We start from the raw sequence: 11,815 nt of genomic DNA on the forward strand, positions 1-11,815 counted from the left end.
TACAGTAAAATTTTTTAAAAAAAGGTAAGCTCTGGAACATTCAGAAACGTCACGCACGCCCGGTTCTAAAAGGTGACACCGCGGTCTGTGGTTGTGGGTCTGTGAGCCTCTGGCCCCAGGCCCTCCAGCAGGCCAGGTCCCTGGTGTGGATTCGGACTTCTACAGTGTTCCTGGGATGGAAGCATGGCCCCAAGGTAATCCCGGCTAGTGGGGCCAGGCAGAGAGTTCCCAGGCAGCGGCCCCATCCCCCTGCAATCGGCCGGTGTCCTCCTCACCAGGACTCTCCCTGCCGCGCCCTCTGCCAGCCCCTTCCCGTGTCCCACCTCACCCCCCAGCAGCCCCCCTCAGCCTCCAGGCAGGCCATGTGCCCCATGTGAGCGGTCCTCCAGGTCCCGGAACGCCCTGCACCAGACCTCCCCGAGACGTGCCTACAGGTCACTCCAGCTAGCTCAGGACTTCAGGGGCTGGGCCTGCCACGCCTGAGGGCACGTCACACGCATGCCAGACACGGCAGGCCAGCTCAGGGCCAGACCTCACGGCTGCCCTGCCAGCAACCCGTGCCCCAGACCGCGTCCCAGTCCACATCCATGAGGCGCTAATGCAAGCTGACTCATCAGACTGCGGCCGGCTGGGGACCGGTGCAAAGACAAAGGGACGCAGCGGGTGCATGAGGCTACGTGGCCCCCACCCGGCCTAGGGAATGTCCTTTGGGCCTCCAGGCATGGGCTCCGTCTCTGTGGGGGGCTAAGGCCGCAGACAGGCCGCACAGACGCCCAGTGCCCCTGCCTGGGCCCACACCCCAATGCCCTCCATGCCAGGTCCCTGGGCCACTGCCCATCACACAGCACCCCGGAGTCCACCACCACCTGCCAACCGCTCTGCCCACAGTGGCCCCCACAGCCTGGGAGCAACCGTCCCCCGGACCTTCACACCCTGGCCCCGCAGAGCCCGCTCTCCTCTACCCTCCCCACCCCCGCGACTCAGCCAAGCCCTGCCGCGGCATCCCAAACAAGGCCCCGGGAAGCTGGGGGTCACGGGGAAGGCGGCACGCCCTTGTCACCCAAGAATGAAGGGGCACTGGGCTCCAGGGTTGGAGGAGGGTCCTCTGGGAGCCCCCCCAGACAGGAGACCACCTCTTCTCTGACCACCCCCCAGCCCCTGTGGCTTCTCAGAGGGGAGGGCCGGTCCCCCGAGTCTCTGTTGCTGCAGGGGGGGTCCCCAGCTGGGAATCCAGCCCCATCAGTCCCTGCAGAAAGCCGTCCGCCTGACCACAGGTCTCAGGATGGAGTCATGCTGGGCTCAACCTGGGGCTCTGTCTCTGGTCCTGACACTCTATCTGCGTGTCCCTGGGGCTGCAGGGACCTGCAGGGGCCGGGGGAGGACACTGGTGGAACGAAGGCCTCGGACTCCCAGAGGCGTCTGTGGGACTCTATCCTGGGGGGACAGGCCAGTCCAGAAAAAGGGACTTGCAGAGCGGACATCGGGACAGATCCTTCCCTGGGGAAGCCCCCCCGGAAGCCCGGAGGACGTGGGCACATAGACAGGCGCCGCCCCTGCCCCTCCTCACCACGGAGCCTGGCCTCTGACACCCTGCCAGGGCCCAGAGCGGGAGGGGTCCCCTAGGCTCAAAGCCCACGCCTGCCTTGCTGCCTGTGACTTCAGCGGCACATGCTCCGTCCACCCCAAATTGCTCCGAGTGGCTGATTTCACGGTCGGTTTTCCCTCTCCCCGGGTGGCTTCTCGTCAGAGAGCCTGACACGGCCCAGCTGGCGTGACTCATATCCTAACAAGGACTCCCTCCCGGTCAGACATCCAGCACCCCCTCAAGCTCCCTCTGGGGGGACAGCAGAGGGCACGCCCAGGGTGTGCGAGCTGGGGCAGCAGGAGTTCAGTCTGGAGGTGTCAGCATGCCAGGTCCTTCTGGGGGTCCCTCCGTTCCAGGGGCCGCAGGAAAACCTGACCGTCACGGACCCACGACCCCAACTTCCCATGATCTCATGCACGGTCTGCCTCTGTCTTTGCTTCTCTCCTGAGCACACGGGCCGCCGTGCCAAGGGCCCCCCACTGTACACTGACCTCGTCTCACCTTGGTTATGGCCACAAAGACTCGGTCGCCATGGAAATCCACATTCTGAGGTTCCTAGTAGACGTGAACTTGGGGGATACTAGTCACGCCAGTACAGTGGCTCCCATGCGCCAGCTGGAGAGAGCGACGTGCACAGCCCCAGAGCCCCTGCCAGCTGTGGTGCCCCCGCCTGCCCCTGACCCAGGCTGCCCCACGATGCCCTGCTGCAGAGCAGGGGCATGGCCTCTGAAAGCACCCAGCACTGCCATCTTCCCGTTGCTGCTTCTCTCCGCCCCTGTCAACAGCTCCCCGGCCAGTGGGGACCCCTCCCCAGGCCAGCACTAAGGACAGGGCCAAGAAGACTCGCCCTAACCAAGTCCCAAGAGGTCACCCAAAGGCCACACAGCTGGGAGACAGCTGGCCCTAGACCCTCTGGGTCGCCTGAGGAGCAGGAGAGGTTCAAAGGTCGCCCCTGGGGCACGAAGTGGGCAGCGTGGGCTGCGGCCTCAGGTCTGGTGTCAGGAACACCCACCTGAGAATCTGGGGGGCTTGTTCCCATAGGTACCACCCAAAGGCCATCGGAGAAGACCCGAACTCTGCCTGTCCCCGACAGCCTGGTCCCTGCAGCCCAGCTCCTTGGCCATCCTCCCAGGGGATACACGGCCCTCCATCCACGGGCCAGTGGGTGATCCCCAGCTCCCCGGCCCCCCAGCGGCCAAGACTCCACGCTACTGCTCCAAAGGATGGAAATCGAGTGGCAATGGGGACCCACACCCAGAACACAGGCCTCTCCCTCAGATCAGGAAACACAACCTCAGAATAAGTCCTTGTCTACCACGGCCCTCAGCTTCGGGATGGGGACCCAAGGGGCCCCAGCCTCTGACACAGGGATGAGGTCTGGAGTAGGAGACCCCCCCAAGCTCAGACTACCTCTGCTTCGCTCCCTCACACTTCAAGGACACACACCCTGTCCACCCCAACAGCTCTGCTCTTTCTAAAGAACACCCACCTCTGCCTCTTCCCGTGTCCGCGACTGCACACCCCACACGCAGTCCGGGGACGGGGAAACCGAGGGGAGCCCCATGTGCTCTCAGAGCCGGGGACAACATGGAGGGCAAGCCCAGGGGTCTCCAGGGCCCTCTCCCCTGGCCTGCCGCGCACTGGCCTGGGCCCTTCACCCGTTGATCAGGGTCCCCAGTGACCCCACGCTATCAGTGACCAAGAGGACAATCGGGACCCTGTGAGGAAAAACCGAAGCTGGCATGGGGCCACTGCCACGCTGCAGGAAGGGGTACCAGGAACACCTAAGGAATCCTGGAAGGCTCTGGGGCCCTCCCGGGGTGAGGGGGCTCGGCCTTGGGGCCACACGCCCTGCACAGCCGGTGTCGTCCCCACCTCTCCGCCCAAGGTCCTCAGGCCAGCAAGGAGCTGAGACCTGGGGTCCCGCTGGCGGCTGCACCCTCCACACCAACGTCCCCAGCATCCAGAGCTCCTACCTCCCCGAGCGTGGGAGTGGGGGAGGCACCGGCAGAGCCCAGAACAGAGAGGACGGCGTGACCAAGCAGGCTGGCCGCGGCTGGCCACGCACGTCTCAGCACCTGTGCCAGGGTCCGGCTTCGCTCGGCTCCAGCAAGACAAGGAATGGCACCCCCCCCCAGGAGGACTCACCCGCCCGGGGCTCTGACCGGGCCAGGGGAGCTGCTGGCCCCTGAGCACCGCTGAGCACGACCGCCCAGCCCACCCACACCCGCCCCTGGTGGGCTCCGCGCTCTCAGTAACATCAGTTCCCTATTCTGTGTGAGCGCTGTGATCGGCAGACGCGGAGGCCGGGCCTGGGGCCACCCAGCGTGAGCGCGTTGGTGGCCAGATCGCAGGCCCACCTGTACCTGTCTGGCCCTGGGACCGTCGCGGGGCCGGGACCAAGACTTCCGTGCCCCGGGACAGTGCTTCTGCTGTGCGACACACTTGCTCCTCATGTGCGTTACGAAGAACGCAAGGGGCTCCTGGTGCCCCTGAACCCTCCCCCACCCAGGAGCAACTCGGGGACTCCCCTCACAACACTGTCGGCTGCTGGGGTGCACCGGGGGGGGGCATCGCGCCCACCCTGCGCGCTGATTTCACGCCCTCATCCACAGTCCCACTAATCACAACTCCAGGAGCAGACAACTCCTCCCGGCAGCCGGGGGGCCAGGGACACACAGCCTCGCCTCCCCTGCACGGCGTTCGTCTGTTCCGGGGGGGGCCTGTGAGCAGAGCTGCTACTCACTCAGCGGAGACGCGCAGCAGAGGGCCCCCATCTGTCATCTGCAGCGGGCACGGTGCTCTGGGGACGGTGCCCGAAGCCGCTGCCAGCTCCCAAGGGCGGGGCTGTATTCCTCTGTACCCCATCCTGTCTGGGAATCCAGGCCTTAAATAACGATGTAAGGCCGTCCCCGGACTCCACTCCCCCATCTCCTCACTGCAAATTCAACGGGGGTCCCTGTGACTCAGGGGTATTCCTGTTCCTACCTGTGTCACCACCGAAAAAAGAGTGTAACCAAGTCATCGCGACCCTAACCCAACACCCATTTGCCATGGAAAGAGAAAGCCTGCTCCCTGACCAGGCCTCTGGTAGGGAGAAAGAAAACAGGAGAAGGGGAGACGGCGGGGGAGAGGGAACAGGGACTGGACACGAGGACACCTGGATGCAAAGATAACATTTCCCCCCCTGACTTTGATGGCTTGGGGCCGAGGTCTGGCCCCTGAGAATCCAGCAAGCAGACTGAGCGGGACAAGCACGGCTGCCCTGATTCCTCTCAGGGATGCCTGACAGGCCAGCCCATCCCCCACATCCCTCCACATCCTGACCCCGGACCAGGGGTCCTGCAAGCTGTTCCAGGACGTGCTGTCTGGCCCGCTGCACCACAGGAAGGCGCAGGGAGCTCCCTGGACCCCTCTGAGTACTCTGCCATGCCAGGGAGGATGGGACACCCACAGGGTCTGAGAGTGTCCTCTGACAGTCCGGCACCAGTTGTGTCCTGCCCACACGTCACGGGGGTGGTGGGGGAGTGCCGGCACCTTCCCGTCTCCTGGCCTCTGTCCCTGCAGTGCCCTCCACCTGCTCCTCTCTCCCTACCTCTCCTCTATTTTTCCCAGACCCTGGTCCCCACATCACGGCTCCCTTAAGGGGTGAGTCCAACCCCACCCCGCCCCGGGGCAGAGCTCTTCCCTGAGATACAGCCCAGGCCTACCATACTCACTCCTGGCCTCCCTGCCTCCCATTGCCTTTACCTCGCAGCAAAACCCAAACAGCTGCAGGCTCACGGATACATCCTACCTGCCTCAGGACCTTTGCTTGTGCCATCCCCCTGCAAGGCACATTCTTGCTCCATATCCTCCCACAACCAGTCTCTGCATCCACTCAGCTGCTGTAAACTCCCCAGCCCCCAAGAGCCTCCATCTGGTCCCCCCAGCCCAGTGCCTCCACCGAGATCAGGCCAGTGGAGCCCTGCTGCAGCGTGACCGATGGCAGGACACACTGAGCACACGGTGGGAGATCCCCGAGTCCTGCGGAGAACCACAGCAGGCCCAGCACAGAGCTTAGGCCGAGAGAGGTCTGTAGAGTGAAGAGGCCTTGCAGTCCCCGCCGGGCTCTGTGCCCCCCAGGGCCCCCAGGCCCTCTGTAGAGTCCAGCTGGACTGCAGATGTGGGGATGGGGCCACACCTGGCCTCACCACGGCACACACACACCCCATTTAATCAGCGCTTCCCGACCTCTGCCGACTAAGCAGGCCGCCAATAAGCTCGATGAACACCAACCGTCTGCCCAGCTCGGGGTCCCAGGGGTGCCCGGATGGGGGCACAGGGCAAGAGAATAGTCTAGGCCACAAACCTTCCTGGGCTGACCCCAAGGAAGCTGCGGAGACGCAGGAAGCCAGGTCCGTCCCCACAGACACACACTAACCCCCTTCTGCTGCCTGCTCCCCTCAAAGGCTGAGGCTGCCACAGATCCAGACTTTTCATCAGAGACCGATTCCCAAAGACCAAACCCTTCCGCCTCCTCGTGGGAAGCAGAAACCCTTTTAAAACCCACAAAAATCTTCCCGCTCCTTCTCTACTACAGCTCCTATCCACCCACACAGCCCAGCCCGACCTCACTTCTGCCAGGAAGCCCTCCTTAGCAGCCCACAGAACCCAAGAGAAGGCACCTTGCTGCCCAGGTCTCACTCAGGGGCCAACAAGAGGTCAGGCCCGCGTCCAAGGACACCCCCTCCCACCAAGCCCTCCAGAAGCAGCCAAGCTAAGAACAGGGTTCCCCCAACCCTGCCTCTGGCAGGGATTCAGACCCACCTCGCCCTGCTGCCCGCCCCAGCGCTCAGGACCAGCAGTCTCCCTGTGAAGCCCCCCACCATAGCCGGCTCCGCTCACGCCGGCCCGGAGAGCAGGGACAGGCCCGTCCCAGCCAGCACACACTCAGGGCTTGGCATGTGTGTGAGCAAACAGCGGCACAGTCCAGACACACGGGACAATCACCGTCCCTCGTTCCTTCTTCAATCGGAAAAAGGGAGCCACTGGGAGAATGGCCTGCAGTGTGGGGAGCCCAGGGCCCGTGCAGACATGCCACGCCCTGGCCAGCCCACAGAGGTGAGGCCCCCCACTCTGCACACATCCCTTCTGCCTTCACACCCCTCCATTCTACCAGGTACGGGATGGCCTTCCCCTCGGCCCACCCTAGGCCCGTCCAGCACCCATTTCAGAACCTGTCAAGGACTCCCCATGAGAGGCCGGCCTGGGGACTCTCAGTCCAGGCAGAGACACACATGGATGCCAGCAGAACAGAGACCCAAGTCCAGGAACAAGATGCTGGCATGAGGAGGGGCTTGAAAGGGGAGCACTCCCAGGGCTCTGTCCCCAGAGCACACAAAGGAAGCCCCGTGCGTCAGGCAAAGTGTGCCGGGGAGCACGGCCACAAGGTCAGGAAGGTGAGCATCACGTGTAACTGTCCTGCTTGGTTCCGGTCTGCGGGAGCAGAGTGGGCTGCAGGATGGATAGAAGGTCCGGGCCTGTTCTAGGTCAATGCCCTCAGCGTCCGCACCAGGACACCCACACCCACTGTGAGCCCTGCGTGCCCGTGGCGGCCGGACGGCTAGCAGCAGCTTTCATGAGATGCCTCTGAAAACCCAGACTGGCCCAGCCTCGCACCCCTGACAAAGACAGGGACCTGAGAGTCTGACCAGGCTCCCCCAGCTCTGCCCTCCAGCAGCTGCGTGACCTTGGTGTGTCCTCTGGCTTCTCCGAGCCCTAGGCTGAGGCGCACCCTGTACCTGGCCCCTGGGAGGTGACTCCTAGAGGTGCGTGCCACCCGAGCCCCCAGGGGCTTCCTCCTGGTCCCTTACACCCTCGCTGGGCTGCAGCCAGCCTCCCCTGGGGCCCCATCCAGAGCAGTGAGCGTCCTCAGAGGCCCCACGGGCTGGGTGCTAGGACGCAGCAGCTGCGCGGCCGGCAGACAGGCACGGAGTCAGGAGCCCAGGGGGAGCCCGGGCAGAACATAACCCAGCCACGCAGGCTACAACACACAGATCCCACCCACCTTCCTCTATAAATAAACCTGTGTAGGAGAAACGGCGCTTGCCCCGAAAGTTCCAGCGCCACTGTATTTTCAAAAAGCCAAGTCAATTGATAAGGACGTGGATTGCCCTTGTCGGCTCCTCTGCCTCGTGTCGGGAGTCCCCCTTAGAGCCCGAGCAGACCACGCAGTATCGTGGGTGCTGGGGTCACCCCCACAGGGATTCCCGAGAGCTTGGGGGCTTGGGGAAGGCCCCTTCCCGCGTTCCAGTCGCCGAATGAATCGCGGTGTGGGGCTGTGACGTGGGCTGGGACTGCGCCAGCCTCCGGCGAGTGTGGGTTCCCAGAGCAAACCCAATTATCCCACTTGGCTCTCTGACTTTGTCTCTTGCAGCAGGGCAGACAGGGAGCTGGCGGTGTCAGCCGCACCCCATGTGTGCCCGAGGCCAGCCCGTCGGCCCGCAGGAATCCGAGTGCTCCGCGGAGCCACGCAGAGGCCCCAGGAGCTTGCCAGGGGAACCAGTCCCCACCTATCCAGGCACGCGGCTTATTTTAGGTTTGCCCCAGAGCCGACACGCCCCCACTGCTTCAGCCTGGCGTCTGCTGGAGGTTAGCAGCTGCCCCCACAAGGCCGAAGGCTGAGCCGTGCCCACCCTGCCTGACAGACGCAGGATCTCCACAGAACACAAATGAGCGCGTCCCAGGATCTGAACCCACCTCCTGCCAGTGCCATCCCCCTCCAGCCCGGTGGCCCTCCTGCTCCCAGAGCGACAGGGAATCCTTCTCCTTGGGTCACAAGGACGCACAGAGATGGGGACGCCACCACGAGGCCCAGCCGGCCCCCTCCCCCAAGCCACTCTGGCTTCACCCTACCTGCATGAGCCACCCCTGCCCCTGCTCCCCTACACGGAGTCACACACACGCGCGCCTGTCAGATATGCCCAGGGACACAGAACACCTCAGCACCCCTGGGTCAGACCGTTACACTCCCTCAGCCTCCAGGGCCCGGAGCAGCCAGACACGGGGCTGTCAGCGGAGACAAAGCACAGGCCCCACTCGGCTCTTTCCCTATCTGGTCTCTGCACACGCTTGGAAATGCCGCACACGCACGCAAAGCTGGCCGCCAGGCCTGTCCCAGCCTAGGGTGCTCAGACAGACACGGCCCCGTCACCCGCCATGACACCCAGCCATGCCACCTTCCTGCCAACCACGAGGTGCCCGGGCCGTCTCCAGGCCGGAGTTCCAGAGAGGACGGACCATGCCCCAACATGGGGAGGTGTCGCCCGCCAGCTGCCGAGGGTGCAGGCGGCCAGGCCCTGAGCTGGCTACTGGGCTGCGACCATGACCCCCTTCTTCACAACCGGGAGCAGAACTGGACTCGGCCAATGTTTGGATTTGGAGAAAAAAAGTAATGTGGGTCTTATTACTTTTCACGGTACAGTTTCCTCTTTTACATTTAATATTTATACAGTTAAACACACAAGGTAGGAAAAATATACACACACGCTGCTTTAGCCTCTGCCTCAATTTTGACAAATAAAGTTTACTTGCAGGTCCCCACCTCAGTCAACCCCCACCCCCTGTCCCTGTCTGTCCAGGATGTCCAATCTCTCCAGGGCAAGGGGCCAGAAGGCACAGCACCCGTGGCACCGCCTCCTGAAAACCGGCTCCCACCACCAGTGAAAAGAACCAGAAAGCCAGGACCCAGGGCCAACCAGAGCCCACCAGGACAGCCCCCAAACACCATCTGCTGGGGGAGGGGCACCAAACGTGCCGCCTACATCCCAGAAGTGCCCCCTGGCTGCCCCAACACCACTCTGGAACCTTCTCTGAAAGTCTGTGCCACTCTGGCTGGAAGCAGAGAGGGGGCCCCCTCCTCCAAGGCCAGGAAAAGCCCTAGGGGAAGGAACCAGAGCGCACAGAGCCAGCTGCGTCCCTGCCCCCCACCCCCAGCTGCGCATGACTTAAATCAGCCCCAGCACGGAGTTCAGCCTGGAGAGGAGAGTTCACAACCAACGTCACGGCATCTCTCCGTGGAAAAGGGCCGGCAAACTCGCACCGCCTCTGGGCCCCACGGGTCTCCCGCAACGCTCTGAAGCGCAAAGCACCGGCTGAAAACTTCGCTCCCCTTACTCTACTTCCCGCCGGCCTCCCCCTCCCCAGCGGGGGTCCCGCCTCTGGCGGACAGTGTGTAAGCCCAGGGGCCAGCACTCCCGTCCCGACCGCCACCCAAGTGGGCACGACTTCCCGCGCGGCCGACCCCTGCTCCCCTCCAAGCTCGTGATGGCCTCGCGGCTTCTCTCCCACCCTCTCCCATCCCGCGCTAGCTCGGCACCGAGGACACCCCGGCCGGGTATGGAGCGAAGCGCCCCCCTGCCGTCCCGGCCCTGCCCTGCCGCTCCCCGCGCGCCCATCCCGCTCCGGGTCCAACGAGTCCGGCCTCGCGGGGGCCACGCGGAGAAGGTCCCGCGCGCTGGACCCCTAGTCCCGCACCGCCGCAGCCCGGTGGCCCTGGAAGGATATGGGTTACAGACCAGCCGGAGACACCAGCTGCGCGGCCGCGTGGTCTGCCCGAGGCAGAAGAAGACCGTGGCCGCCAGCGCCGGGTACGGGACGGGCTGCTCCTCGTCGGCGCCCAGCTCCGCGCCCCGCTCGGCCTCCGGGCTCTCGGGGGGTGACGCGCCAGGCCCGGACCCCGGCTCCGCCTTCCGCCCCGGCACCCCGGGGCTCGCCGGGGACGCCCCAGCCGCCGCCGCCGCGGGGCCCGGGGCCGGAGCGCCCAGGGGCACTCGGACCTCGTCGGCCGCCTGCACGCCCTCGGTCATGGTGGCAGCGGGCAGCACCTGCGGGGTGACAGGCGGTGACCGGGGCCTGGGAACGACACCCCTCGCCCGCCTCGGGCACAGCGGAGCTGCGGGAACAGCCGCGGTCGCCGGGATGTCTTTGTCTTCCCTTATTAGAGACAAATGCGCCCCCCGCCCCCGCCCGCCCCCTCCCTCTGGCGAGGGTTGGGCCGCCCCTCCCCCACCCCCGGGGCGGGGGGCCCCAGGGGCCCCCTCGCCGGCTCCGCTAAGTTGAAGAGGGTCCCGCCGCGCAGTGGGGCGCGCGTCCCCGCCGTGTCTCACCTAGCTCTGGCGGCCGGCGGCGTCCCCGCGGGCATCGCCCGGGCGGCGCGGTCACCGCGGACCCGGCACGGCGCTCGGCCGCGGCTGGAGCGCGCCGCCCCCGGCCCCGAGCCCCCGGCCCCGGCCCCGGCCCGCCGGCTTCGGCTCCCGCTCCGGCTGTCCAGGCGGCGACGGCGGCGGCCCCAGCGCGGAGGGGACCGCTGGGCGGACGAGCCGGGGGCGCGGGGCGCGGGGCCGGGGGGCGCGGGCGGGGGCGCGGCGCGGCGAGCAAGCCCGGAGCGTGTCCGCGCGCAGCGCAGGAAACTTCGGAGTGAGCCGCGGAGGGCGGGGGCGGGGCCGGCGCGGGGGCGGGGCCGCAGGGGCGCCGAGAGGGAGGGGCCGCCCCCGCCCCGAGGCACGCGTGCGGCGACCCTCCCCCATCGCTGGGGGCGCCCGCCGGTTCCCAGGGTACCGGGGGTGGGGGCGGGGGGCGGAGCTGGACCCCACCGCGTCCCCACCCCCTCAACGGGCGCGCGGGACGCCATGGGGCGCGCGCGGAGCGGCTCGGCGGGGGGGCGGGAGCGGCGCCAACGTGCTCCCCGCCCCCAGCTGCGGGGGCGGCCCGAGTCGCGGAGGCGGGCTCTCCCCTCCCCCTCGCCGCCGCCGCCGCCGCCGCCGCCGCGCACCGCCCCTACACCCCGGCGACGCGGGCCGGGGTCGCCGAGGGGGCGGGGCCGGGCGGGCGTGGGCGGCCGCGACCACGACTGAGAGGCTGCGTGCCCCTCCCCCTCCGCGTGTGTGTTTTGGGTGTGACCGTGCCCGTGTGATGCGCTGCCGTGTCCGTGGGTGGGATTCTGGGCGCGCCTGCATCCGCATCTCCCCCAGCACCGGCGCGCGCGCAAACGGGAGGCAGTTTCGGCGAACTTGTCCGCTGCCCACCCCTCCCGGGTGGAGACCCCTGAGGGCCTGGGAAAGGGGAAGGGGCCAAGCCCTCCTGCAAGGCTCCCCGCCCTCACACTGAGCACATACAAGACAGGTCACTGGAGCGCCTGTGTTCCAGGGGTCCCTCCACAGCGGAGTCCTCGCGGGGCCGGCAGCACCT

General features: G+C 66.4%; 1 protein-coding gene across 3 annotated transcripts in view; it reads right to left on the minus strand.

The window, feature by feature from the left end:
- The window catches only part of CACNA1H (calcium voltage-gated channel subunit alpha1 H), a 56,401-nt gene extending 45,384 nt beyond the window's left edge, over positions 1 to 11,017 (minus strand). For all 3 annotated transcript variants that reach the window (XM_082714228.1, XM_082714227.1, XM_082714226.1), the window contains exons 1-2: positions 10,735 to 11,017; positions 10,133 to 10,452 (exon numbers count right to left, since the gene is read on the minus strand). In XM_082714228.1, the coding sequence (XP_082570354.1) occupies positions 10,133 to 10,434 (302 nt within the window). In that variant the 5' untranslated portion in view covers positions 10,435 to 10,452; positions 10,735 to 11,017. The remainder of the gene's footprint in view (positions 1 to 10,132; positions 10,453 to 10,734) is intronic.
- Between the last annotated feature and the right edge of the window lie 798 nt (positions 11,018 to 11,815).

Source organism: Mustela nivalis (genome assembly GCF_964662115.1).
Source record: "Mustela nivalis genome assembly, chromosome: 19".
In the NCBI taxonomy this organism is placed as follows: domain Eukaryota; kingdom Metazoa; phylum Chordata; class Mammalia; order Carnivora; family Mustelidae; genus Mustela; species Mustela nivalis.